Source organism: Cherax quadricarinatus, chromosome 22, assembly GCF_038502225.1.
Source record: "Cherax quadricarinatus isolate ZL_2023a chromosome 22, ASM3850222v1, whole genome shotgun sequence".
In the NCBI taxonomy this organism is placed as follows: Eukaryota; Metazoa; Arthropoda; class Malacostraca; order Decapoda; family Parastacidae; genus Cherax; species Cherax quadricarinatus.
Window position 1 is genome coordinate 2,094,890 of NC_091313.1, and position 22,725 is coordinate 2,117,614.

The window sequence follows — 22,725 nt, forward strand, 5'->3', positions numbered from 1 at the left end:
GACCTGGAAAAGTGTCACCATGAATTCTGCGAGGAGTGGAGGCACCATGTAAACTAGTTGTTGAAGTCTACATCAAGTCAATATATATGGGACAATTGCTAGAGATATTGGAGACATCAAATAAACTCGTCGTTTTAATATTTATACACAATTTTACAGTAATCATAATTCCAACATTTAGGAAAGTGTACAGACAGGAGCCACAAAACTACAGACCAGCATCAATGTCATACATATTATATGAGTTAATGAAGAACTTGCTGAGGAGAGTGGTGGAGCACTCGGAAAGAAGTGATTTCATTATAATAACCAGGACGGGTTTAGAGATGGCAAAGTTTGTCTCACAAACCTGCTGGAGTTCTATGACGTGGAAAACGAGACATGAAAGTCATGGATGGATAGATTGCATACTTTTTGACTGCTAAATGACATTTGGTATAGTACTTAGCAAGAGACTGAGACAAAACTTGAGAAGCAGACAAGAATAACAGGAATGAAGAACTGTAGATTATGGAATAATTATGGGAAGAAAACAGAGTATGATTGTGTGAGAGGAGACGTAGGAATTGAAAAGTGCAACAAGTGGGATTCCACGAAAACCGGTATAAGGACCAGCACTGTTTCTGGTATATATAAATTACACAAGAAGTGATAGCGTCAAATGTATCCTTATTTACAGATTATATAAAACTAACGAACATATAATCGACAAGACTATGAAAATTTAGAAGAGTAAGAAGACCAGAACCTGAGTATAGACTTGGAAAGGAAAGGGATTCAAGAGGGAAGACCTGAGGATCAGCATAGTGCCGAACATATGTCCAGATCCATAACACTAACAGAATATCCTCGGCAGCGAACGTTCATTTGCAAATCTAACACTGTCTTTTAGGAATATCAACAGTCATTCACAGTTTTATAACTATGACATATATCAGGCGCATCTTGGAGAGTGTGACACTGTTAGACAGACTTAAGAGTAACTGTAAGTGTAATCGAAACTGAATGTAATGAATAAGTTTTTTAATTGTAATAGTAATTGTAAGTGAACTTTTAGATTAAAAAGTAATTGTAATTGACTGTCGTCAAACTTATGCCTATTTAAATTACATTATAAAACTGGGGTACTATGATGGGCTAATAATAAAATGAAAGTAAACATCAAATTGTACATTAAAGTACGTGAATCCTGTAGCAGTACTGTTGAGAGTCATATTTACGTTGAGTGTGTGACTGCACTCACTGGACTCCTCCCTCAGTCGGAGTCCAGATTTACTGACGAACGGACGCGATAAAAAAGGCTTAAGTTATACTTCTATGGAAGAAACTAGCAAGAAATATGATGGGTTTCTCAGTCACTTCAGTAGTATTAAAAGAGAGAGTATCTGAGAGGGAGTTTTGTTCAGTCAGAAGGATACAACTATGACCGGTAACCTTCCACGAATTTCTCCTATTTAGGTATAACCCAGAAATTAATGAATATCTTCCATGCTTGTATCTTAATAAAGTGTAATATATGAAAATGGATGTGACTTATATAAGTTGTTGTGTACCATTAAAATTAATATTTACATTATTTTACACAAAGAAAACTCACTTGGAACTCTGCAACAATTCGTTGCAAGAATTCTTCTAATTGTGTTCAGTGTCTAGGTGCACATTCCTTGATAAATCGTAGTGAAGGAAAAAAATATATTACGAAAGAGTGAGTCTCAGGTCTAGCACAGTAAAGTTAATCAGGTGAAAGAAGCTTACTGTGTTATTAGTAACCTTACTGGATCTTTCAGTGATTCAGTGTAACAAATATTTTGCACACGTTTTCCCACTGTTTGACTCTGTAAATGACACTAATAATAGTCTTGTAAATTGTTTAGGTACTTATGAATACAAAATATGCAGTCAATTATTTACTTATTATGTCCAACATTTAACAGTGATTTCAACGTTATCAAAGTTGACGTAAATGAAGAAATTAATTAAATACAGCATATCAGGTAATTGTTATTGAAATATCTGGAGGAGTAATTTAAACTGTAAATTGTTATTGACTTTGATTCATGTATTTACCCTCACCTGATAAAGGAGGTGGCGAACCTGGAAAGGGAGTTGAGGTGTGTGATGAGTCTTGTACCAGGGGAAGGAGAGCTTAATGGAACTAAACCTGACGATATTAGAGAATTGAAGAATCAAGGGAGGTAAGATTAGGACACAAAAAATATTCCCACACACACACACACACACACACACACACACACACACACACACACACACACACACACACACACACACACAGACGAACAGACAGACAGACACACACACACACACACACACACCAACACACACACACACACACACACACACACACACACACACACACACACACACACACACACACACACACACACACACACACACACACACACACACCAAGCAGGGATAACAGGGAAGGCACTACAATGGATCAGGGAATACTTGCCAGGAAGACAGCAGCGAGTCATGGTACGTGGCGAGGTGTCAGAGTGGGCACCTGTGACCAGCGGGAGGAAGAGTGGGGAAGGAAGTTAGAAGAGCTTGGCAAGAAAATGGAGGAGAGGATAGCTGAAGAGAGCAGGAAGTGGGGGCTACAAGTCTTAGCAGCAGAAGCTAAGATACAGTGCTTAGAAGAGGAATTAAATAAAACTGAAACAGATTAAACAGTCAATTGACAGTACAGACATGACAACAAGATCTTTTATATCAGTCATAGACAAGGGGACTGTAGGGAGAAAAGGAGCTATGCCGTATTCAAAGGTACTGTCAGACCTACGTGGGGCCCAGGAAAACACGAGGAGCACACTAAGACCAAATGAGAGGTCTGAAGACGATGAAGGAGCTATGCCATATGCAGAGACTCTAACAGGCAACTGCAGTGGCAAGGAACAGCTGAGCAGGAAAGACAGTCCACTGAGCATAGGGTCTTCAGCAAGGGCAGGAACTGAAGGCAAGAATGTTCCAATGGAAGGAGCTAAAACACCTCAGAGGGTAATGAGAACCTTCAAAACTAGGGATTCCAAGCCCATGATGACACTCTTCAGGTCGCTTGTTCTATCTAGGCTGGAATATTGCTACACACTAACAGCACCTTTCAAGGCAGGTGAAATTGCTGACCTAGAAAATGTACAGAGAACCTTCACGGTGCGCATAACTGACATAAAACACCTCAATTACTGGGAGCGCTTGAAGTTCCTGAACCTGTACTCCCTGGAATGCAGGCGGGAGAGATACATGAATATACACCTGGAAAATCCTAGAGGGACTAGTACCGAACTTGCACACGAAAATCACTCACAACGAAAGCAAAAGATTCGGCAGACGATGCAACATCCCCCCGGTGAAAAGCAGGGATGTCACTAGCACGTTAAGAGACAATACAATAAGTGTCAGGGGCCCAAGACTGTTTAACTGCCTTCCAGCATGCATAAGGGGGATTACCAATAGACCCCTGGCTGTCATCAAGCAGTCACTGGACAAACACCTAAAGTCGGTACGTGACCAGCCGAGCTGTGGCTCGTACGTTGGATTGCGTGCAGCCCATAGTAACAGCCTGGTTGATCAGGCTCTGATCCACCAAGAGGCCTGGTCACAGACCGGGCCGCGGGGGCATTGACCCCCTGAACTCTCTCCAGGTAAACTCCAGGTAAACTCCAGGATGCAAAGGGAGACACAGTGGGACGATGTAAGGGAGAGATCGGTTTTTGCCTACGGGCTTCAAGAAGTCAAATTGGGAACCTACGATGAAAGAAAACAAGAGGAGAAAAAAGTGATTGAAGGTATCATGAAAGCAATAGGTGAGGGCGACATGACCCAGGTGACAAATTTTCGAAGAATTGGGTGGTTTGTGAGTGGAAGGAAATAGCCTGTCAAAGTAATTTTCAAGGCAGAATCAGCTTGAGCCAGGATCCTGCAGGAGAAAGCACGACTGAGGGACAAACTGGAGTACCAGAGAGTATGCCTCGATCGTGACAGAACACAGGAAGAAAGGACGATACTGAAAGAGAGGGTACAAAGACGAAAGGAGGAACGAGAGGCAATGATGAGGATGAGCAGAACCCAGACCCAGGTGGAAGGGCAAACACACACCCCCAGAAACACCCGCAGAAGGATTCCAAACACGACATCCCCATTGCAACTGTACAATCTAAACCAAAACCCACACGCTGTTCCCTCACTCCCCACCCCCATGCCACAAACCCCACCCCTATGGCAGACCCCTATGGGCACTCTGCCCCCACCCTCTTATCACCAACCCCGTCCACACTGCAATCACCCATAGGCCCACTCCAGGGCTCCTGTTCCCCCAACCCCAAGTGATAGAAAAGAAGCTGAAAGTCTGGTACACGAACGCAGATGGATTAATGAATAAATATGAGGAGTGGCATGAAAGAATCAATGAGAAGTCCCCAGACATCATAGCAGCCACAGAAACGAAACTCACTGAGGCAATACCAGACACAATCTTCCCACCGGGATATCAGATCCTGAGGAAACTAACGTTAGAAGGAGCAGAGGAGGGGGAGGGGTTGTACTGCTCACGAAAAAAACCGATGGGGATTTGAGGGAAATGAAGGCATGGACGAGATTGGAGAAAGGGATTACATAGTAGGTACAATTCAGTCTCGGAAACATAAGGTAATCATTGCAGTGATGTATAACCCACCATAGAATTGGAGGAGGCCAAGAGAGGAATACGAGCAGAGCAACAGAGAGATGGTGGACACACTGGCTGAGGTGGTAAGAAGAGCTCACTTGAGCAAAGCAAAGTTACTGGTCATGGGCGATTTCAACCACAGGGAGATAGATTGGGAAAACTTGGAGCCACATGGGGGTCCCAAAACATGGAGAGCCAAGATGATGGATGTGGTACTGGAAAACCTCATGCATCAACATGTCAGGGACACTACCAGAGAGAGAAAGATGAGGATGAACCAGCAAGACTGGACCTCGTGGAAATATAAACACATATGCAGTATAATGTAATCATTTATTGACAACGTTTCGCCCACACTGAGCTTTTTCAAGTCACAAACAGATCTACCTGGGGTGGAAGGTACGCGAGTATTTATAGTCAGGTTCAGAATGCTGGGTCAGGTGGAGAATGCTGCATCTGATGATCTACCGAGTGGGGTTATAGAGTCTAAAATCTTGGGTAGCTTGGAAGGGAGATTGGATAAGTATGTGAGCAGACCTTCTGCAGTGTTCCTCCATTCCTATGTTCTTATGTGGGATAGCGATGAAGAAGTTTCTTGGCAAATGGCTCAGCTATGCTATAGAAGCCATTGTTCTGGTTGAAGTTGTTGGATATGGAGATAAGCGATGATTCCAGGATTCTTCGGTATTGAGTGTTGTCTTCTCTGGCTATTAGTCTTGAGTTTCTGTAGTTTATTAAATGGTTGTGTGAATTACGGTGTTGTACACAGGCATTCCTTGGATCGTCAGACCTGCTTGTGTACTGGTGTTCTGAAATACGCGTTTGGAGGTCTCTTGATGTTTCGCCCACATATAATTTGCTGCAGTCATTACAAGGGATTATGTATACCCCTGCAAAGGATGGAAGTTTGTCCTGTCTATTACTGGTAATGTCCTTGATGGTCGTGGTTGTGGAGGTAGATACTTGGAATGAGGTATTGGAAAAGATGTTGGAAACGTGTTTGGCAATGGAGTTGGTGGGGAGGACCATGTATCTCTTCTCGGCAGTGTCTTCTCTGGGTGTGCTGAAGATGTTTAATTCCCGTCGTCTGCAGTCTCTGTTGAAATGACGAGGATAGTGGAGTTTGGAAAATACTTGTTCAATTATAGTGCATTCTTCCTTAAGGAACTCATTGCTGCAGATTCTGAGTGCGCGGAGGAAAAAGCCTATAATCACACCACGTTTAGTTTTGGTGTCGTGGTGAGAGTAGAAGTGGAGAAGATCGTTTTGGTTGGTGGGTTTTCGATAGACTTTAAAACGAAGTTCATGGTCAGCTTTGCAGAGAAGAACATCAAGGAAAGGAAGAGTGTTGTCGACTTCTTCAAGTGTGAACTGGATTGAGGCCTCGACTTGGTTGAGCTTGTCTTGGAGAGCTTGAACGTTGAAGCGTCTGGGAGTTATGAGGAGAATGTCGTCAACATAACGGAGCCAGGTGACAGACGAAGGAATAATGGTGGAGAAACGCTCGGCTTCCAGATGTTCCATGTATAGGTTCGCCAGGACGGCACTGAGTGGCGAACCCATGGGTAGCCCAAAAGTCTGCTGAAAAAGGTGATTTTCGAAAGAAAAACACGTAAAGCCAACACATAGTTCAACAAGGTCGATGATATCGCTGGCTGGAATAGGAAGATCAAATGAATCGTCAATTTTCCTGCGCAAGAGATCGATGGCTTGTGCAGTAGGTACTTAGGCGAATAGGGAAGTTACGTCAAGGCTGGAAAGTTTCTTGCTCCTGATGTTGATGTTACGAATGGAAAATCTAAACACATACTGCATATGTGTTTATATTTCCATTGTGTCGGTATTTTATACCATTTATTTTCACCCTGAGCAGTTCAGACATTGAGAACTTCACATATGAGAGGCTCCTTGGAGCTAGTGACCATGTGGTTCTGTGCTTTGAATACATAGTCGAGTTACAAGTGGAGAGGGTAACAAGAGATGAACGTGAAAAGCTAGACTATAAAAGAGGGGACTACATAGGTTTGAGGAACTTCCTGCAAGAGGTTCAGTGGGAGAGAGCTGGTAGGAAAGTCAGTAAACGAAATGATGGAATATGTAACAACAAAATGCAAGGAGGCAGAGGAAAGGTTTGTTCCCAAAGGCAACAGAAATAATGTGAAGACCAGAACGAGCCCTTGGTTTACCCAACGGTGTAAGGAGGCGAAAACTAAGTGCAATAGAGAATGGAAAAAGTACAGAAGGCATAGAACACATGAAAATAGGGAGATTAGTCGCAGAGCCAGGAACGATCATGCATAGGTAAGGAGGGAGGCCAAGCGACAGTATGAAAATAACATAGCATCGAAAGTCAAGTCTGACCCTAAACTGTTGTATAGCCACATCAGGAGGAAGACAACAGTCAAAGACCAGGTCATCAGGCTGAGGACAGAAGGTGGAGAACTCACAAGAAACAATCAGGAGGTATGTGAGGAGCTAAACAGGAGATTTAAGGAAGTATTTACAGTAGAGACAGGAAGGGCTCTGGGAAGACAGCACAGAGGAGAACATCAACAGGGAATATACCAACAAGTGTTGGATGACACACGAACAACGGAGGAGGAGGTGCAGAAGCTGCTAAATGACCTTGATACCTCAAAGGCGATGGGACCAGACAACATCTCGCAGTGGATCCTTAGAGAAGGAGCAGAGATGCTGTGTGTGCCACTAACCACAATCTTCAACACATCCCTTGAAACTGGGCAACTACCTGAGATATGGAAGACGGCAAATGTAGTCCCAATTTTTAAGAAAGGAGACAGAAACGAGGCACTAAACTACAGACCAGTGTCTCTGACGTGTATAGTATGCAAAGTCATGGAGAAGATTATCAGGAGGAGAGTGGTGAAGCACCTGGAACTGAACATGATTATAAATAACAACCAGCATGGATTTATTGAAGGCAAATCCTGTGTGACAAACCTTCTGGAGTTTTATGACAAGGGTAACAGAAGTAAGACACGAAAGAGAAGGGTGGGTGGATTGCATTTTCCTGGACTGCAGAAAGGCCTTCGACACAGTTCCCCACAAGAGATTAGTGCAGAAGCTGGAGGATCAGGCACGTATAATAGGGAGGGCAATGCAATGGATCAGAGAATACCTGACAGGGAGGCAACAATGAGTCATGGTACGTGAAGAGGTATCACAGTGGGCGCCTGTGACGAGCGGGGTCCCACAGGGGTCAGTTCTAGGACCAGTGCTATTTTTGATATATGTGAATGACATGATAGAAGGGAAAGACTCTGAAGTGTCCGTGTTTGCAGATGATGTGAATTTGATGAGAAGAATTAAATCTGATGAGGATCAGGCAGGACTACAAAGAGATCTGGGCAAACTGGACACGTGGTCCAGAAACTGGCTTCTCGAATTCAACCCTGCCAAATGCAAAGTCATGAAGATTGGGGAAGGGCAAAGAAGACTGCAGACAGAGTATGGGCTAGGTGGACAAAGACTGCAAACTTCACTCAAGGAGAAAGAACTTGGGGTGACCATAACACCGAGCACGTCTCTGGAGGCACACATCAACCAGATAACTGCTGCAGCATATGGGCCCCTGGCAAACCTGAGAATAGCGTTCCGATACCTTAATAAGGAATCGTTCAAGACACTGTACACCGTGTACGTCAGGCCCATACTGGAGTATGCAGCACCAGTTTGGAACCCACACCTGGCCAAGCACGTCAAGAAGTTAGAGAAAGCACAAAGGTTTGCAGCAAGACTAGTTCCAAAGCTCAAGATAATGTCCTACGATGAGAGGCTGAGGGAAATCGGACTATCGACACTGGAGGACAGAAGGGTCAGGGGAGACATGATAACGACATACAAGATACTGCGTGGAATAGATAAGGTGGACAGAGACAGGATTTTCCAGAGAGGGGACACAGAAACAAGGGGACTCTGTACATTGTACTTTAGGCCTATATTGGAGTATGCAGCACCATTTTGGAACCCACACCTAGCCAAGCACGTAAAGAAACTAGGTTTGCAACAAGACTAGTCCCAGAGCAAAGGAGTATCTCCTACGAGGAGAGGTTAAGGGAAATCGACCTGACAACACAGGAGGACAGGAGAGATAGGGGGTCATGATAACGACATATGAAATACTGAGAGGAATTGACAAGGTGGACAAAGACAGGATGTTCCAGAGATGGGACACAGCAACAAGGGGTCACAGTTAGAATTGAAAACTCAGATGAATCACAGGGATGTTAGGAAGTATTTCTTCAGTCACAGAGTAGTCAGGAAGTGGAATAGTTTGGGAAGCGATGTAGTGGAGGCAGGATCCATACATAGCTTTAAGCAGAGGTATGATAAAGCTCACGGTTCAGGGAGAGTGACCTAGTTGCGACCAGTGAAGGGGCGGGGGCAGGAGCTATGAATCGACCCCTGCAACCACAACTAGGTGAGTACACACACACGCACACACACACACACACACACACACACACACACACACACACACACACACACACACACACACACATACACACACACACACACACACACACACGCACACACACACACACACACACACACACGCACACACACACACACACACACACACACACACACACACACACACACACACACACACACACATACACACACACACACACACACACACACGCACACACACACACACACACACACACACACACACACACACACACACACACACACACACACACACACGCACACACACACACACACACACACACACGCACACACACACACACACACACACACACACACACACACACACACACACACACACACACACACACACACACACACACACACACACACACACATACACACGTTCAACGCTCTAAAATCCTCTCACTGATTGGCTCATAACTGATAAAGAAGTTGGACGCTTTAAAAGACTCTCGCTGATTGGTTCATAAAGAAAAAAAAGTTTGACGCTATGAAAGCTTTCCGCAGATTGGCTCCTAAGTAAAAAGGGTTCAATGTTTTAAAAGCCTCTTGCTAATTGGCTCATAAATGACAGAGAATTTGATCTCATGAAAGCCTCTCGCTGATTGGTTCATAAGAAAAAAACCGGTTAACGCTATGAGACGCGCTTATTGGCTCAAATATGACATAGAAAAAAGATTTTCAGCACAGATGCTGCTTAAAAATATCAGAAAATCAAGAAAAAAGTTTTTAACTCTGTTAAATCGATTGTTTTAAAAATTAGAGCAAAATTTTTTAAATATTTTAGAGGATATGAAAGACACTCGCTGATTGGCTCTTAAGCGACACGGATGGTTGACAGCATAAAAGCCGCGCGCTGATTGGTTACTTAATTGTGTTTGCCGCCATGAGAGTTTTTTTTGGGAGTGGCTAGTGACGTCATCAACTCATTCTACGAGAAGATTATTTTGGAGTATAGTGACGTGTAGTGGAGTGACGTGTATTGAAGTGTAGTGACGTGTAGTGAAGTGCAATGAAGTGTAGTGACGTGAAGTGTAGTGAAGTGTAGTGACGTGAAGTGCAATGAAGTGTAGTGACGTGTAGTGTAGTGAAGTGCAATGAAGGGTAGTGACGTGTAGTGGATTGAAGTGTAGTGAACTGTAAAGTGTAGTGACGTGTAGTGAAGTGCAATGAAGTGTAGTGACGTGTAGTTAAGTTCAATGAAGTGTAGTGACGTGTAGTGAAGTGCAATGAAGTGTAGTGACGTGTAGTTAAGTTCAATGAAGTGTAGTGACGTGTAGTGAACTGTAGTGAAGTGTAGTGACGTGTAGTGAAGTGCAATGAAGTGTAGTGACGTGTAGTTAAGTTCAATGAAGTGTAGTGACGTGTAGTGAAGTGTAGTGACGTGTAGTGAAGTGTAGTGACGTGTAGTGAAGTGTAGTGACGTGTAGTGAACTGCAATGAAATGTATTGACGTGTAGTGGAGTGGAGTGAAGTGTAGTGACATGTAGTGAAGTGCAGTGACGTATAGTGACATGTATTGAAGTGCAGTGACGTATAGTGACATGTAGTGAAGTGTAGTGAAGTATAGTGACATGTAGTGAAGTATCGTGACATGTAGTGAAGTGTAGTGATATGCAGTCAAGTATAGTGACATGTAGTGAAGTGTAGGGAAGTATAGTGACATGTAGTGAAGTGTAGTGGCATGCAGCCAAGTATAGTGACATGTGGTGAAGTGTAGTGAAATACAGTGACATGTAGCGAAGTATAGTAATGAAGTATAGTGACATGTAGTGAAGTGTAGGGAAGTATAGTGACATGTAGTGAAGTGTAGTGGCATGCAGCCAAGTATAGTGACATGTGGTGAAGTGTAGTGAAATACAGTGACATGTAGCGAAGTATAGTAATGAAGTATAGTGACATGTAGTGAAGTGTAGTCAAATATAGTGACATGTAGTGAAGTGTAGTGAAGTATAGTGACATGTAGTGAAGTGTAGTGAAGTATAGTGACATGTAGTGAAATGCACGAAGTATAGTGATATGTAGTGAAGTATAGTGACATGTAGCGAAGTGTAGTGAAGTATAGTGACATGTAGTGAAGTGGAGCGAAGTATAGTCATATGTAGTGAAGTGTAGTGAAGTATAGTGACATATAGTGAAGTGTAATGAAGAGTAGTGAAGAAGGGAAAGGAGTAAAGAAAGAAACGAAAGGGAAAGAGAGAGGGAGAGAGAGAGAGTGAGTGAGAGAGAGAGAGAGAGAGAGAGAGAGAGAGAGAGAGAGAGAGAGAGAGTGAGAGAGAGAGAGAGAGAGAGAGAGAGAGAGAGAGAGAGAGAGAGAGAGAGAGAGAGAGAGAGAGAGAGAGAGAGGAATAAGTGAGGGTATGAAGGTGAGAGAGGGAGAAAGTGAGGTCAGGGTAATGAGGTGTCATTAGGACAGCGACCTTGTCACTGCCAAGATGATGACTGTCCTCCATCACGTTACTAATGGCTGACTGATGACTGTCCTCCATCACGTTACTAATGGCTGACTGATGACTGTCCTCCATCACGTTACTAATGGCTGACTGATGACTGTCCTCCATCACGTTACTAATGACTGAGTGATGACTGTCCTCCATCAGTTACTAATGGCTGATTGGAGACTGTACTCCATGACGTTACTAATGGCTGATTGGAGACTGTCCTCCGTCACGTTACTAATGGCTGACTGATGACTGTCCTCCATCACGTTACTAATGGCTGACTGATGACTGTCCTCCATCACGTTACTAATGACTGAGTGATGACTGTCCTCCATCAGTTACTAATGGCTGATTGGAGACTGTACTCCATGACGTTACTAATGGCTGATTGGAGACTGTCCTCCGTCACGTTACTAATGGCTGACTGATGACTGTCCTCCATCACGTTACTAATGGCTGACTGATGACTGTCCTCCATCACGTTACTAATGACTGAGTGATGACTGTCCTCCATCAGTTACTAATGGCTGATTGGAGACTGTACTCCATGACGTTACTAATGGCTGATTGGAGACTGTCCTCCGTCACGTTACTAATGGCTGATTGATGACTGTCCTCCATCACGTTACTAATGGCTGATTGGAGACTGTACTCCATCACGTTACTAACGGCTGATTGGAGACTGTACTCCATCACGTTACTAATGGCTGATTGGAGACTGTACTCCATCACGTTACTAATGGCTGATTGATGACTGTCCTCCATCACGTTACTAATGGCTGATTGGAGACGGTACTCCACGTTACTAATGGCTGATTGGAGACTGTACTCCATCACGTTACTAATGGCTGATTGGAGACTGTACTCCATCATGTTACTAATGGCTGATTAGAGACTGTACTCCATCACGTTACTAATGACTGATTGGTGACTGTACTCCATCACGTTACTAATGACTGATTGATGACTGTACTCCATCACGTTACTGATGGCTGATTGATGACTGTCCTCCATCACGTTACTAATGGTTGATTGGTGACTGTACTCCATCACGTTACTAATGGCTGATTGGTGACTACTCCATCACGTTACTAATGGCTGATTGATGACTGTCCTCCATCACGTTACTAATGGCTGATTGATGATTGTCCTCCATCACGTTACTAATGGCTGATTGGAGACTGTACTCCATCACGTTACTAATGGCTGATTGGAGACTGTACTCCATCACGTTACTAATGGCTGATTGATGACTGTACTCCATCACGTCACTAATGGCTGATTGATGACTGTCCTCCATCACGTTACTAATGGCTGATTGATGACTGGTCTCCATCACGTTACTAATGGCTGATTGATGACTGTACTCCATCACGTTACTAATGGCTGATTGATGACTGTACTCCATCACGTTACTAATGGCTGATTGATGACTGGCCTCCATCACGTTACTAATGGCTGATTGGAGACTACTCCATCACGTTACTAATGGCTGATTGGAGACTGTACTCCATCACGTTACTATTGGCTGATTGGAGACTACTCCACGTTACTAATGGCTGATTGGAGACTGTACTCCATCACGTTACTAATGGCTGATTGGAGACTGTACTCCATCACGTTACTAATGGCTGATTGGAGACTGTACTCCACGTTACTAATGGCTGATTGGAGACTGTACTCCATCACGTTACTAATGGCTGATTGATGACTGTCCTCCATCACGTCACTAATGGCTGATTGATGACTGTCCTCCATCACGTTACTAATGGCTGATTGGAGACTGTCCTCCATCACGTTACTAATGGCTGATTGGAGACTGTACTCCATCATGTTACTAATGGCTGATTGGAAACTTTACTAAATCACGTTACTAATGACTGATTGGAGACTGTACTCCATCACGTTACTAATGGCTGATTGGAGACTGTACTCCATCACGTTACTAATGACTGATTGATGAATGTCCTCCATCACGTTGCTAATGGCTGATTGGAGACTGTACTCCATCACGTTACTAATGGCTGATTGGAGACTGTACTCCATCACGTTACTAATGGCTGAGTGATGACTGTCCTCCATCACATTACTAATGACGGATTGGAGACTGTACTCCATCACGTTACTACTGGCTGATTGATGAGTGCCTCCATCACGTTACTAATGGCTGAGTGATGACTGTCCTCCATCACGTTACTAATGGCTGATTGATGACTGTCCTCCATCACTTTACTAATTGCTGAGTGATGACTGTCCTCCATCACGTTACTAATGGCTGATTGGAGACTGTACTCCATCACGTTACTAATGGCTGATTGATGACTGTCCTCCATCACGTTACTAATGGCTGAGTGTTGACAGTCCTCCATCACGTTACTAATGCCTGAGTGATGACTGTACTCCATCAGTTACTAATGGCTGAGTGATGACTGCACTCCATCAGTTACTAATGACTGATTGATGACTGTCCTCCATCAGTTACTAATGGCTGAGTGATGTCTGTACTCCGTCAGTTAGTAATGGCTGATTAGTGACTGTACTCCATCACGTTACTAATGGCTGATTGATGACTGTCCTACATCACGTTACTAATGGCTGATTGATGACTGTCCTCCATCACGTTACTAATGGCTGATTGATGACTGTCCTCCACCACGTTATTAATGGCTGATTGGAGACTGTACTCCATCACGTTACTAATGGCTGATTGGAGACTGTACTCCATCACGTTACTAATGGCTGAGTGATGACTGTCCTCCATCACATTACTAATGACTGATTGGAGACTGTACTCCATCACGTTACTACTGGCTGATTGATGACTGCATCCATCACGTTACTAATGGCTGAGTGATGACTGTCCTCCATCACGTTACTAATGGCTGATTGATGACTGTCCTCCATCACTTTACTAATGGCTGAGTGATGACTGTCCTCCATCACGTTACTAATGGCTGATTGGAGACTGTACTCCATCACGTTACTAATGACTGATTGATGACTGTCCTCCATCACGTTACTAATGGCTGAGTGTTGACAGTCCTCCATCACGTTACTAATGCCTGAGTGATGACTGTACTCCATCAGTTACTAATGGCTGAGTGATGACTGTACTCCATCAGTTACTAATGGCTGATTGATGACTGTCCTCCATCAGTTACTAATGGCTGAGTGATGTCTGTACTCCGTCAGTTAGTAATGGCTGATTAGTGACTGTACTCCATCACGTTATTAATGGCTGATTGGAGACTGTACTCCATCACGTTACTAATGGCTGATTGGAGACTGTACTCCATCACGTTACTAATGGCTGATTGATGACTGTCCTACATCACGTTACTAATGGCTGATTGATGACTGTCCTCCATCACGTTACTAATGGCTGATTGATGACTGTCCTCCACCACGTTATTAATGGCTGATTGGAGACTGTACTCCATCACGTTACTAATGGCTGATTGGAGACTGTACTCCATCACGTTACTAATGGCTGAGTGATGACTGTCCTCCATCACATTACTAATGACTGATTGGAGACTGTACTCCATCACGTTACTACTGGCTGATTGATGACTGCCTCCATCACGTTACTAATGGCTGAGTGATGACTGTCCTCCATCACGTTACTAATGGCTGATTGATGACTGTCCTCCATCACTTTACTAATGGCTGAGTGATGACTGTCCTCCATCACGTTACTAATGGCTGATTGGAGACTGTACTCCATCACGTTACTAATGGCTGATTGATGACTGTCCTCCATCACGTTACTAATGGCTGAGTGTTGACAGTCCTCCATCACGTTACTAATGCCTGAGTGATGACTGTACTCCATCAGTTACTAATGGCTGAGTGATGACTGTACTCCATCAGTTACTAATGGCTGATTGATGACTGTCCTCCATCAGTTACTAATGGCTGAGTGATGTCTGTACTCCGTCAGTTAGTAATGGCTGATTAGTGACTGTACTCCATCACGTTAGTAATGGGTGATTGATGACTGTCCTACATCACGTTACTAATGGCTGATTGATGACTGTCCTCCACCACGTTACTAATGGCTGATTGATGACTGTCCTCCACCACGTTACTAATGGCTGATTGATGACTGTCCTCCATCACGTTACTAATGGCTTAGTGATGACTGTACTCCATTACGTTACTAATGGCTGATTGGAGACTGTACTCCATCACGTTACTAATGGCTGATTGATGACTGTCCTCCATCACGTTACTAATGACTGAGTGGTGACTGTTCTCCATCACGTTACTAATGGCTGAGTGATGACTGTACTCCATCAGTTACTAATGGCTGAGTGATGACTGTCCTTTATCAGTTACTAATGGCTGAGTGATAGCTGTACCCCATCAGTTAGTAATGGCTGATTGGTTAGTATACTCCATCACGTTACTGATGGCTGAGTGATGACTGCCCTCCATCACGTTACTAATGGTTGATTGGTGACTGTACTCCATCACGTTAGTAATAGCTGATTGGTGGCTGTACTCCATCACGTTACTAATGGCTGATTGATGACTGTACTCCATCACGTTACTAATGGCTGATTGGTGACTGTACTCCACGTTACTAATGGCTGATTGGTGACTGTACTCCATCACGTTACTAATGGCTGATTGATGACTGTACTCCATCACATCACTAATGGCTGATTGATGACTGTACTCCACGTTACTAATGGCTGATTGGTGACTCTACTCCATCACGTTACTAATGGCTGATTGATGACTGTACTCCACGTTACTAATGGATGATTGATGACTGTACTCCATCACGTTACTAATGGATGGGTGATGACTGTATTTCATCACGTTACTAATGGCTGATTGATGACCGTACTCCATCAAGTTACTAATGGCTGAGTGATGACTGTACTCCATCACGGTACTTATGGCTGAGTGATGACTGTGCTCCATCACGTTACTAATGGCTGATTGATGACTGTACTCCATCACGTTACTATTGGCTGAGTGATGACTGTTCTCCATCACGTTACTAATGGCTGAGTGATGACTGTACTCCATCTCGTTACTAATGGCTGAGTGATGACTGTACTCCATCACGTTACTAATGGCTGAGTGATGACTGTACTCCATCAGGTTACTAATGGATGAGTGATGACTGTACTGCACGTTACTAATGGCTGAGTGATAACTGTGCTCCATCACGTTACTAATGGCTGAGTGATAACTGTGCTCCATCACGTTACTAATGGCTGAGTGATGACTGTACTCCATCACGTTACTAATGGCTGAGTGATAACTGTGCTCCATCACGTTACTAATGGCTGAGTGATAACTGTGCTCCATCACGTTACTAATGGCTGAGTGATAACTGTGCTCCATCACGTTACTAATGGCTGAGTGATGACTGTACTCCATCACGTTACTAATGGCTGAGTGATAACTGTGCTCCATCACGTTACTAATGGCTGAGTGATGACTGTACTCCATCACGTTACTAATGGCTGAGTGATGACTGTACTCCATCACGTTACTAATGGCTGAGTGATGACTGTCCTCCATCACGGTACCTATGACTGAGTGATGACTGTACTCCATCACGTTACTAATGGCTGAGTGATGACTGTACTCCATCACGTTACTAATGGCTGAGTGATGACTGTCCTCCGTCACAGTACCTATGACTGAGTGATGACTGTACTCCATCACGTTACTAATGGCTGAGTGATGACTGTCCTCCGTCACAGTACCTATGACTGAGTGATGACTGTACTCCATCACGTTACTAATGGCTGAGTGATGACTGTCCTCCATCACGTTACTAATGGCTGAGTGATGACTGTCCTCCGTCACAGTACCTATGACTGAGTGATGACTGTACTCCATCACGTTACTAATGGCTGAGTGATGACTGTCCTCCGTCACGGTACCTATGACTAAGTGATGACTGTACTCCATCACGTTACTAATGGCTGAGTGATGACTGTACTCCATCACGTTACTAATGGCTGAGTGATGACTGTACTCCATCACGTTACTAATGGCTGATTGATGACTGTACTCCATCACGTTACTAATGGCTGAGTGATGACTGTACTCCATCACGTTACTAATGGCTGAGTGATGACTGTACTCCATCACGTTACTAATGGCTGAGTGATGACTGTACTCCATCACGTTACTAATGGCTGAGTGATGACTGTACTCCATCACGTTACTAATGGCTGAGTGATGACTGTACTCCATCACGTTACTAATGACTGAGTGATGACTGTACTCCATCACGTTACTAATGGCTGAGTGATGACTGTACTCCATCACGTTACTAATGGCTGAGTGATGACTGTCCTCCGTCACGGTACCTATGACTAAGTGATGACTGTACTCCATCACGTTGCTAATGACTGAGTGATGACTGTACTCCATCACGTTACTAATGGCTGAGTGATGACTGTACTCCATCACGTTACTAATGACTGAGTGATGACTGTACTCCATCACGTTGCTAATGGCTGAGTGATGACTGTACTCCATCACGTTGCTAATGACTGAGTGATGACTGTCCTCCATCACGTTACTAATGACTGAGTGATGACTGTACTCCATCACGTTGCTAATGACTGAGTGATGACTGTACTCCATCACGTTACTAATGGCTGATTAATGACTGTACTCCATCATGGTACCTATGACTGAGTGATGACTGTACTCCATCACGATACTAATGGCTGAGTGATGACTGTACTCCATCACGTTACTAATGGCTGATTAATGACTGTACTCCATCATGGTACCTATGACTGAGTGATGACTGTACTCCATCACGTTACTAATGGCTGAGTGATGACTGTACTCCATCACGTTACTAATGGCTGAGTGATGACTGTACTCCATCACGTTACTAATGACTGAGTGATGACTGTACTCCATCACGTTACTAATGGCTGATTAATGACTGTACTCCATCACGTTACTAATGACTGAGTGATGACTGTACTCCATCACGTTACTAATGGCTGATTAATGACTGTACTCCATCATGGTACCTATGACTGAGTGATGACTGCACTCCATCACGTTACTAATGGCTGAGTGATGGCTGTACTCCATCACATTAGTAATGGCTGAGTGTAAGTTGCACTCAGAGGGAGAAAGGGAGAGAGAGAGCACAGTGTTACACAGTAAACAGAGAATTGTGAACTAACTCTCTCTCTTTCAGCACTATATGCCATACAGTGTTTCACACACTGACAGTCATTATGTTGACGCAATTCTCCATCTCCCCTCACATCAAGAACAGTTTTGTATTGCAATTAAAGCATTCTTGCATGTCCCAACTGTCGCAATAAAACCGTCGCAATACAACAATAAACAGTCATAATAGATTAAAACACCTCAAATTAACTTCTAAAACTAAACATTAAAGTTGACAGAGGTCCCTGCAGGTACCTCGGTGATTGTGCGTGTGAAAGAGAGAGAGAGAGAGAGAGAGAGAGAGAGAGAGAGAGAGAGAGAAAGCTACTCACCCACAGAGAGGGCAGGCAATCTTGGAGTCGTGTAGTCTGGGTGTAAGGCAGCGGGTACAGAAGGTGTGGTAGCAGGCTAGTAGGCACGGCTCGTCGTACAGCTCCTCACAAAGCCAGCACAGCAGCGGGTTGCGGCTCCACTGTTCTAGGGTGTCTTCTAAGGACCCTCCGCCGCCTCCGCCGCCACCGCCGCCGCCGCCGCCGCCGCCGCCAGGACCCGCCCCGCCATACTGGCCTACATCAGCGCCGCCGCCGCTCGAAGACACGGATGGACCCCGGCCCGGTCCACCTTGTCCGCTTACCGTGCCCGCCCGGCGGGGCGGGCCAGCGGCTCCGGCAGCTGTTTGGGGTGGGGGTGGCCCGCTGGGGCCGCCCGGGATGCCGCCCCCTGGGGTGGGCCCGCCCCCACCCGGGCCCCCACTCCCTTCCCGGCTCCCGTGACTGGCCGCCAGCCTGCTTACCCAGCCATCCTACCCTGGGGAGAAAACACCGATGTTAATACGTGTATGTGTTGGGGTAGGATGATGTTGGATAATTGGTCTCAATATTCACCCCAGCTGTACACCACATCACATTTCAGATGACCCTCTGAAGTGCAACATCCCCACCCCTGCTTCAGAGTGCACAACTCAAGTCCGGCAAACTTGTTTTCCTGAATTCTTTCATAAATGTTGCCTTGCTCACATTACAACAGCACATCAGGTTATAAAAACCACTTACCTCCACTCCTAAGTAATGCACACTCTCACAGGCTAGATGGATAACCGAGCCACTAGCACTCAAAACCTCCTTTGCTCCCTCCCCCCAACCTTTCACTCCACCCCAGATTTATTCACTCTCCTAGTCGTCCTATTTTGCTCCTCCCTCTCTCAATTTCATAACTTCCTCAAGAACCTCTCCTCAATCCTTTGAATAAAATTTTGTAACCTCAAACCTAACTTCCACGTTCCACACATTGCCCTCAAACACTACATCTCCACTGCCTCCAGCCTCCAGTGTTGGAACCACCATTCTCTGGTGCATTCCCCCTTTCGCCAAGATGGTTCAATGTACCAGCCACTTTTTCTCCTTGTCAATTCTATGGTTCACCTCATGATTCATAGTTTACTCCCAAATATCTCAACACATTTACTTCCTTCTTGTTTTCTCCCTCCAATATGACATCCAATATTTCATTGCCTAGATTTTTTTTGTTGCTCTCATCACCTTGTTCTTTCCTAAATTCACTTTTAAATTCCTCCTTTTTATATACCCTCCCAAATTCCTCTACTAATCTTTGCAACCTTTCTTCAGAATCTCCCAAAATATCGTATCATCGGCAAAAAGCAATTTCGACAACTCCCACTTTGTATAAAATTCATTATATATGTATTTTACTTCCACACCTCTCCCAACACCCTAGTGTTCACTTAGTTTATAACCCTATACGTAAGTATGTTACACAACCATGGTGACCTCACACAACTCAATCTTAGGCCTGATTTACCTGGATAACTCCCCTCCCTCTCCTATTTACCAAAACCTGAGCTTCACTATCCTTCACTACTTTTAGTAACCTATCACCTATTTAGTACATTTGCAACATCTACCACATTGATCCTCTAGTCACCCTATCATATGGCTTTTCTAAATCCATAAATGTCCAAAAAAGTTCCTTACCATTATCTAAATAGTGATCACTTTTATATTTCACTGTAAACCCATCTTGAAACCTCATTGTTCATCTGCATCCTACTGTCTTATTTTTCGTTCATTCAGTAATAACTACCATACACTTTACTTAGTATACTCAACAGGCTTATTTCCCTATAAGTATTACACTCTCTTTAATCCTGTTTTTCCTTATACAAAAGAACTATTCATGCTCTCTTTCAGTCTCTTCCCACCTTTAATGTATATATTGAATAGATACACTAACTACTCAAAAATTATATTCCCACCTGTTTTTAACACTTCTCTCTTGATCACATCAATCCCAGCTGCTTTACTCCCTTTCATTCTACCCACTGCATCACGCACCTCCTCCACCCTCACATCTGGTTCTTCTTCACTCCTACAGGATGTTATACCTCCCTGCTCAATACATGAAATTATTGCCTCTATCTCTATTAACACTTAACTCCAAAAAATATTCCATTCATTTTCCTATACCTCTACCTCCCCATCCAATATCTCCCTCTTCTGTTTTAATTGCTGCATCCTTTTGCTCCCTAGGCTTTCTCAACTTATTAATTTCACTCCATAACTTTTTTTTATTCTCAGCAAAATTTGCTGATGAAACCCTAACCCACTCTCTTATTAGCTCTCCTTTTGCACTTCCTCACCACTTTTTTAACTTGTCTTACTCTTTATATACTCCATCCTCCGTATATCACTTCCACATTGCAGAAAGCTCACAAATACTAAGTTTTCCTCTCTTACCACTCTTTACTTTTTCATTCCACCAATCACTCCTTCCTTCTGTACCCTCCCTTCTATACCCACAAACTTCTGCTGCACATTCTAACACTGCATTCTTAAATCTACCCCATACCACTTTGACCACCTCATTACTTACACTCTTACTATCTCACCTTTCTCCCAATATTTGTCTATTTCTCACACTAGCTATCTTCTTTAATTTATTGATTTCCACTTCTCTCTCTTATCCACTAATGACATTCTCCTTGTACCCCATCTACCTCTTACTCTCACTGTAGTTACCACTAAATAATGATCTGACATACCTCGCCCCTCTAAAACCTTGCTTATCCAGAAGTCTACCCATCAACCTTTTGTTCAGTAATACGTAGTCTAACAAGCTGATGTCATCATACCATTTATCATAAATTTTGTACTTATTTATCCTCTATTCAGAAAATAAATATTATGTATATTCAAACCTCTTTTCAAACATAGCTCGTTTAGAGGCCCCTGTCGTCACGTATCCCTGCAACTATAAACTAAACTTACTCTCTACGCCCTCGAGAAAAAATTTCTCACTTTAGCATTTAGGTTCTCCGCAACAACAATTTTCTCGCTTGGTTCGAAACTCTATAAATATTCTCTAAACTCCTCCCATAATCTCTCTCTCCTCTACACACCTCTCATCTTCAGGTACTTAAACACATGCTATAACCCACTTCTCACAACCCACCGTATTTTGATCTACTTAATAATATAAGAAATTACGAAAGGGCTTGGAAATTCACTATGCAGATAACTTGGTGTAGACGTAACCTTTAGTAGCTACTAATGCTCTTATTGAGTATATGACAAAAACACCTGTTAAGCCAAGGAACTGGTTCTAACCTCCCATCCTCGGATCAAACCTATTTGCCTCAGCATAGTGTTCGCCATTTTGGGTGTATCACTTTAGGTTCGTGTCGTGCAATCGTGAACATTGTATACAACGGAGGTCTCATTATTGCAAGCATAAAAATTAGTTTCTTTAAATTCTTCATGTATATTTCAGTGCAGTCCAATAGGCTTTTGTTTTTGCTAAAGACACTCTGAAGCTCTGGAGTAATGATAATTACTCCGGAGTTACAGTTACCACAATGACCGGAGTTACAGTTACCACAATGAAGTCCCAGATACAGTGAACAGTGCACCAGTTACAGTACTGTGTACT

At 43.7% G+C, this 22,725-nt stretch overlaps 1 protein-coding gene across 1 annotated transcript in view; it reads right to left on the reverse strand.

Moving 5' to 3' along the window:
- LOC128689595 (uncharacterized) overlaps positions 1-20,213 on the reverse strand; it is a 268,208-nt gene extending 247,995 nt beyond the window's left edge. Inside the window, exons 1-2 of the mRNA XM_070087727.1 lie at positions 20,166-20,213; positions 19,113-19,582 (exon numbers count right to left, since the gene is read on the reverse strand). Coding sequence (XP_069943828.1) covers positions 19,113-19,582; positions 20,166-20,213 — 518 coding nt within the window. The remainder of the gene's footprint in view (positions 1-19,112; positions 19,583-20,165) is intronic.
- Between the last annotated feature and the right edge of the window lie 2,512 nt (positions 20,214-22,725).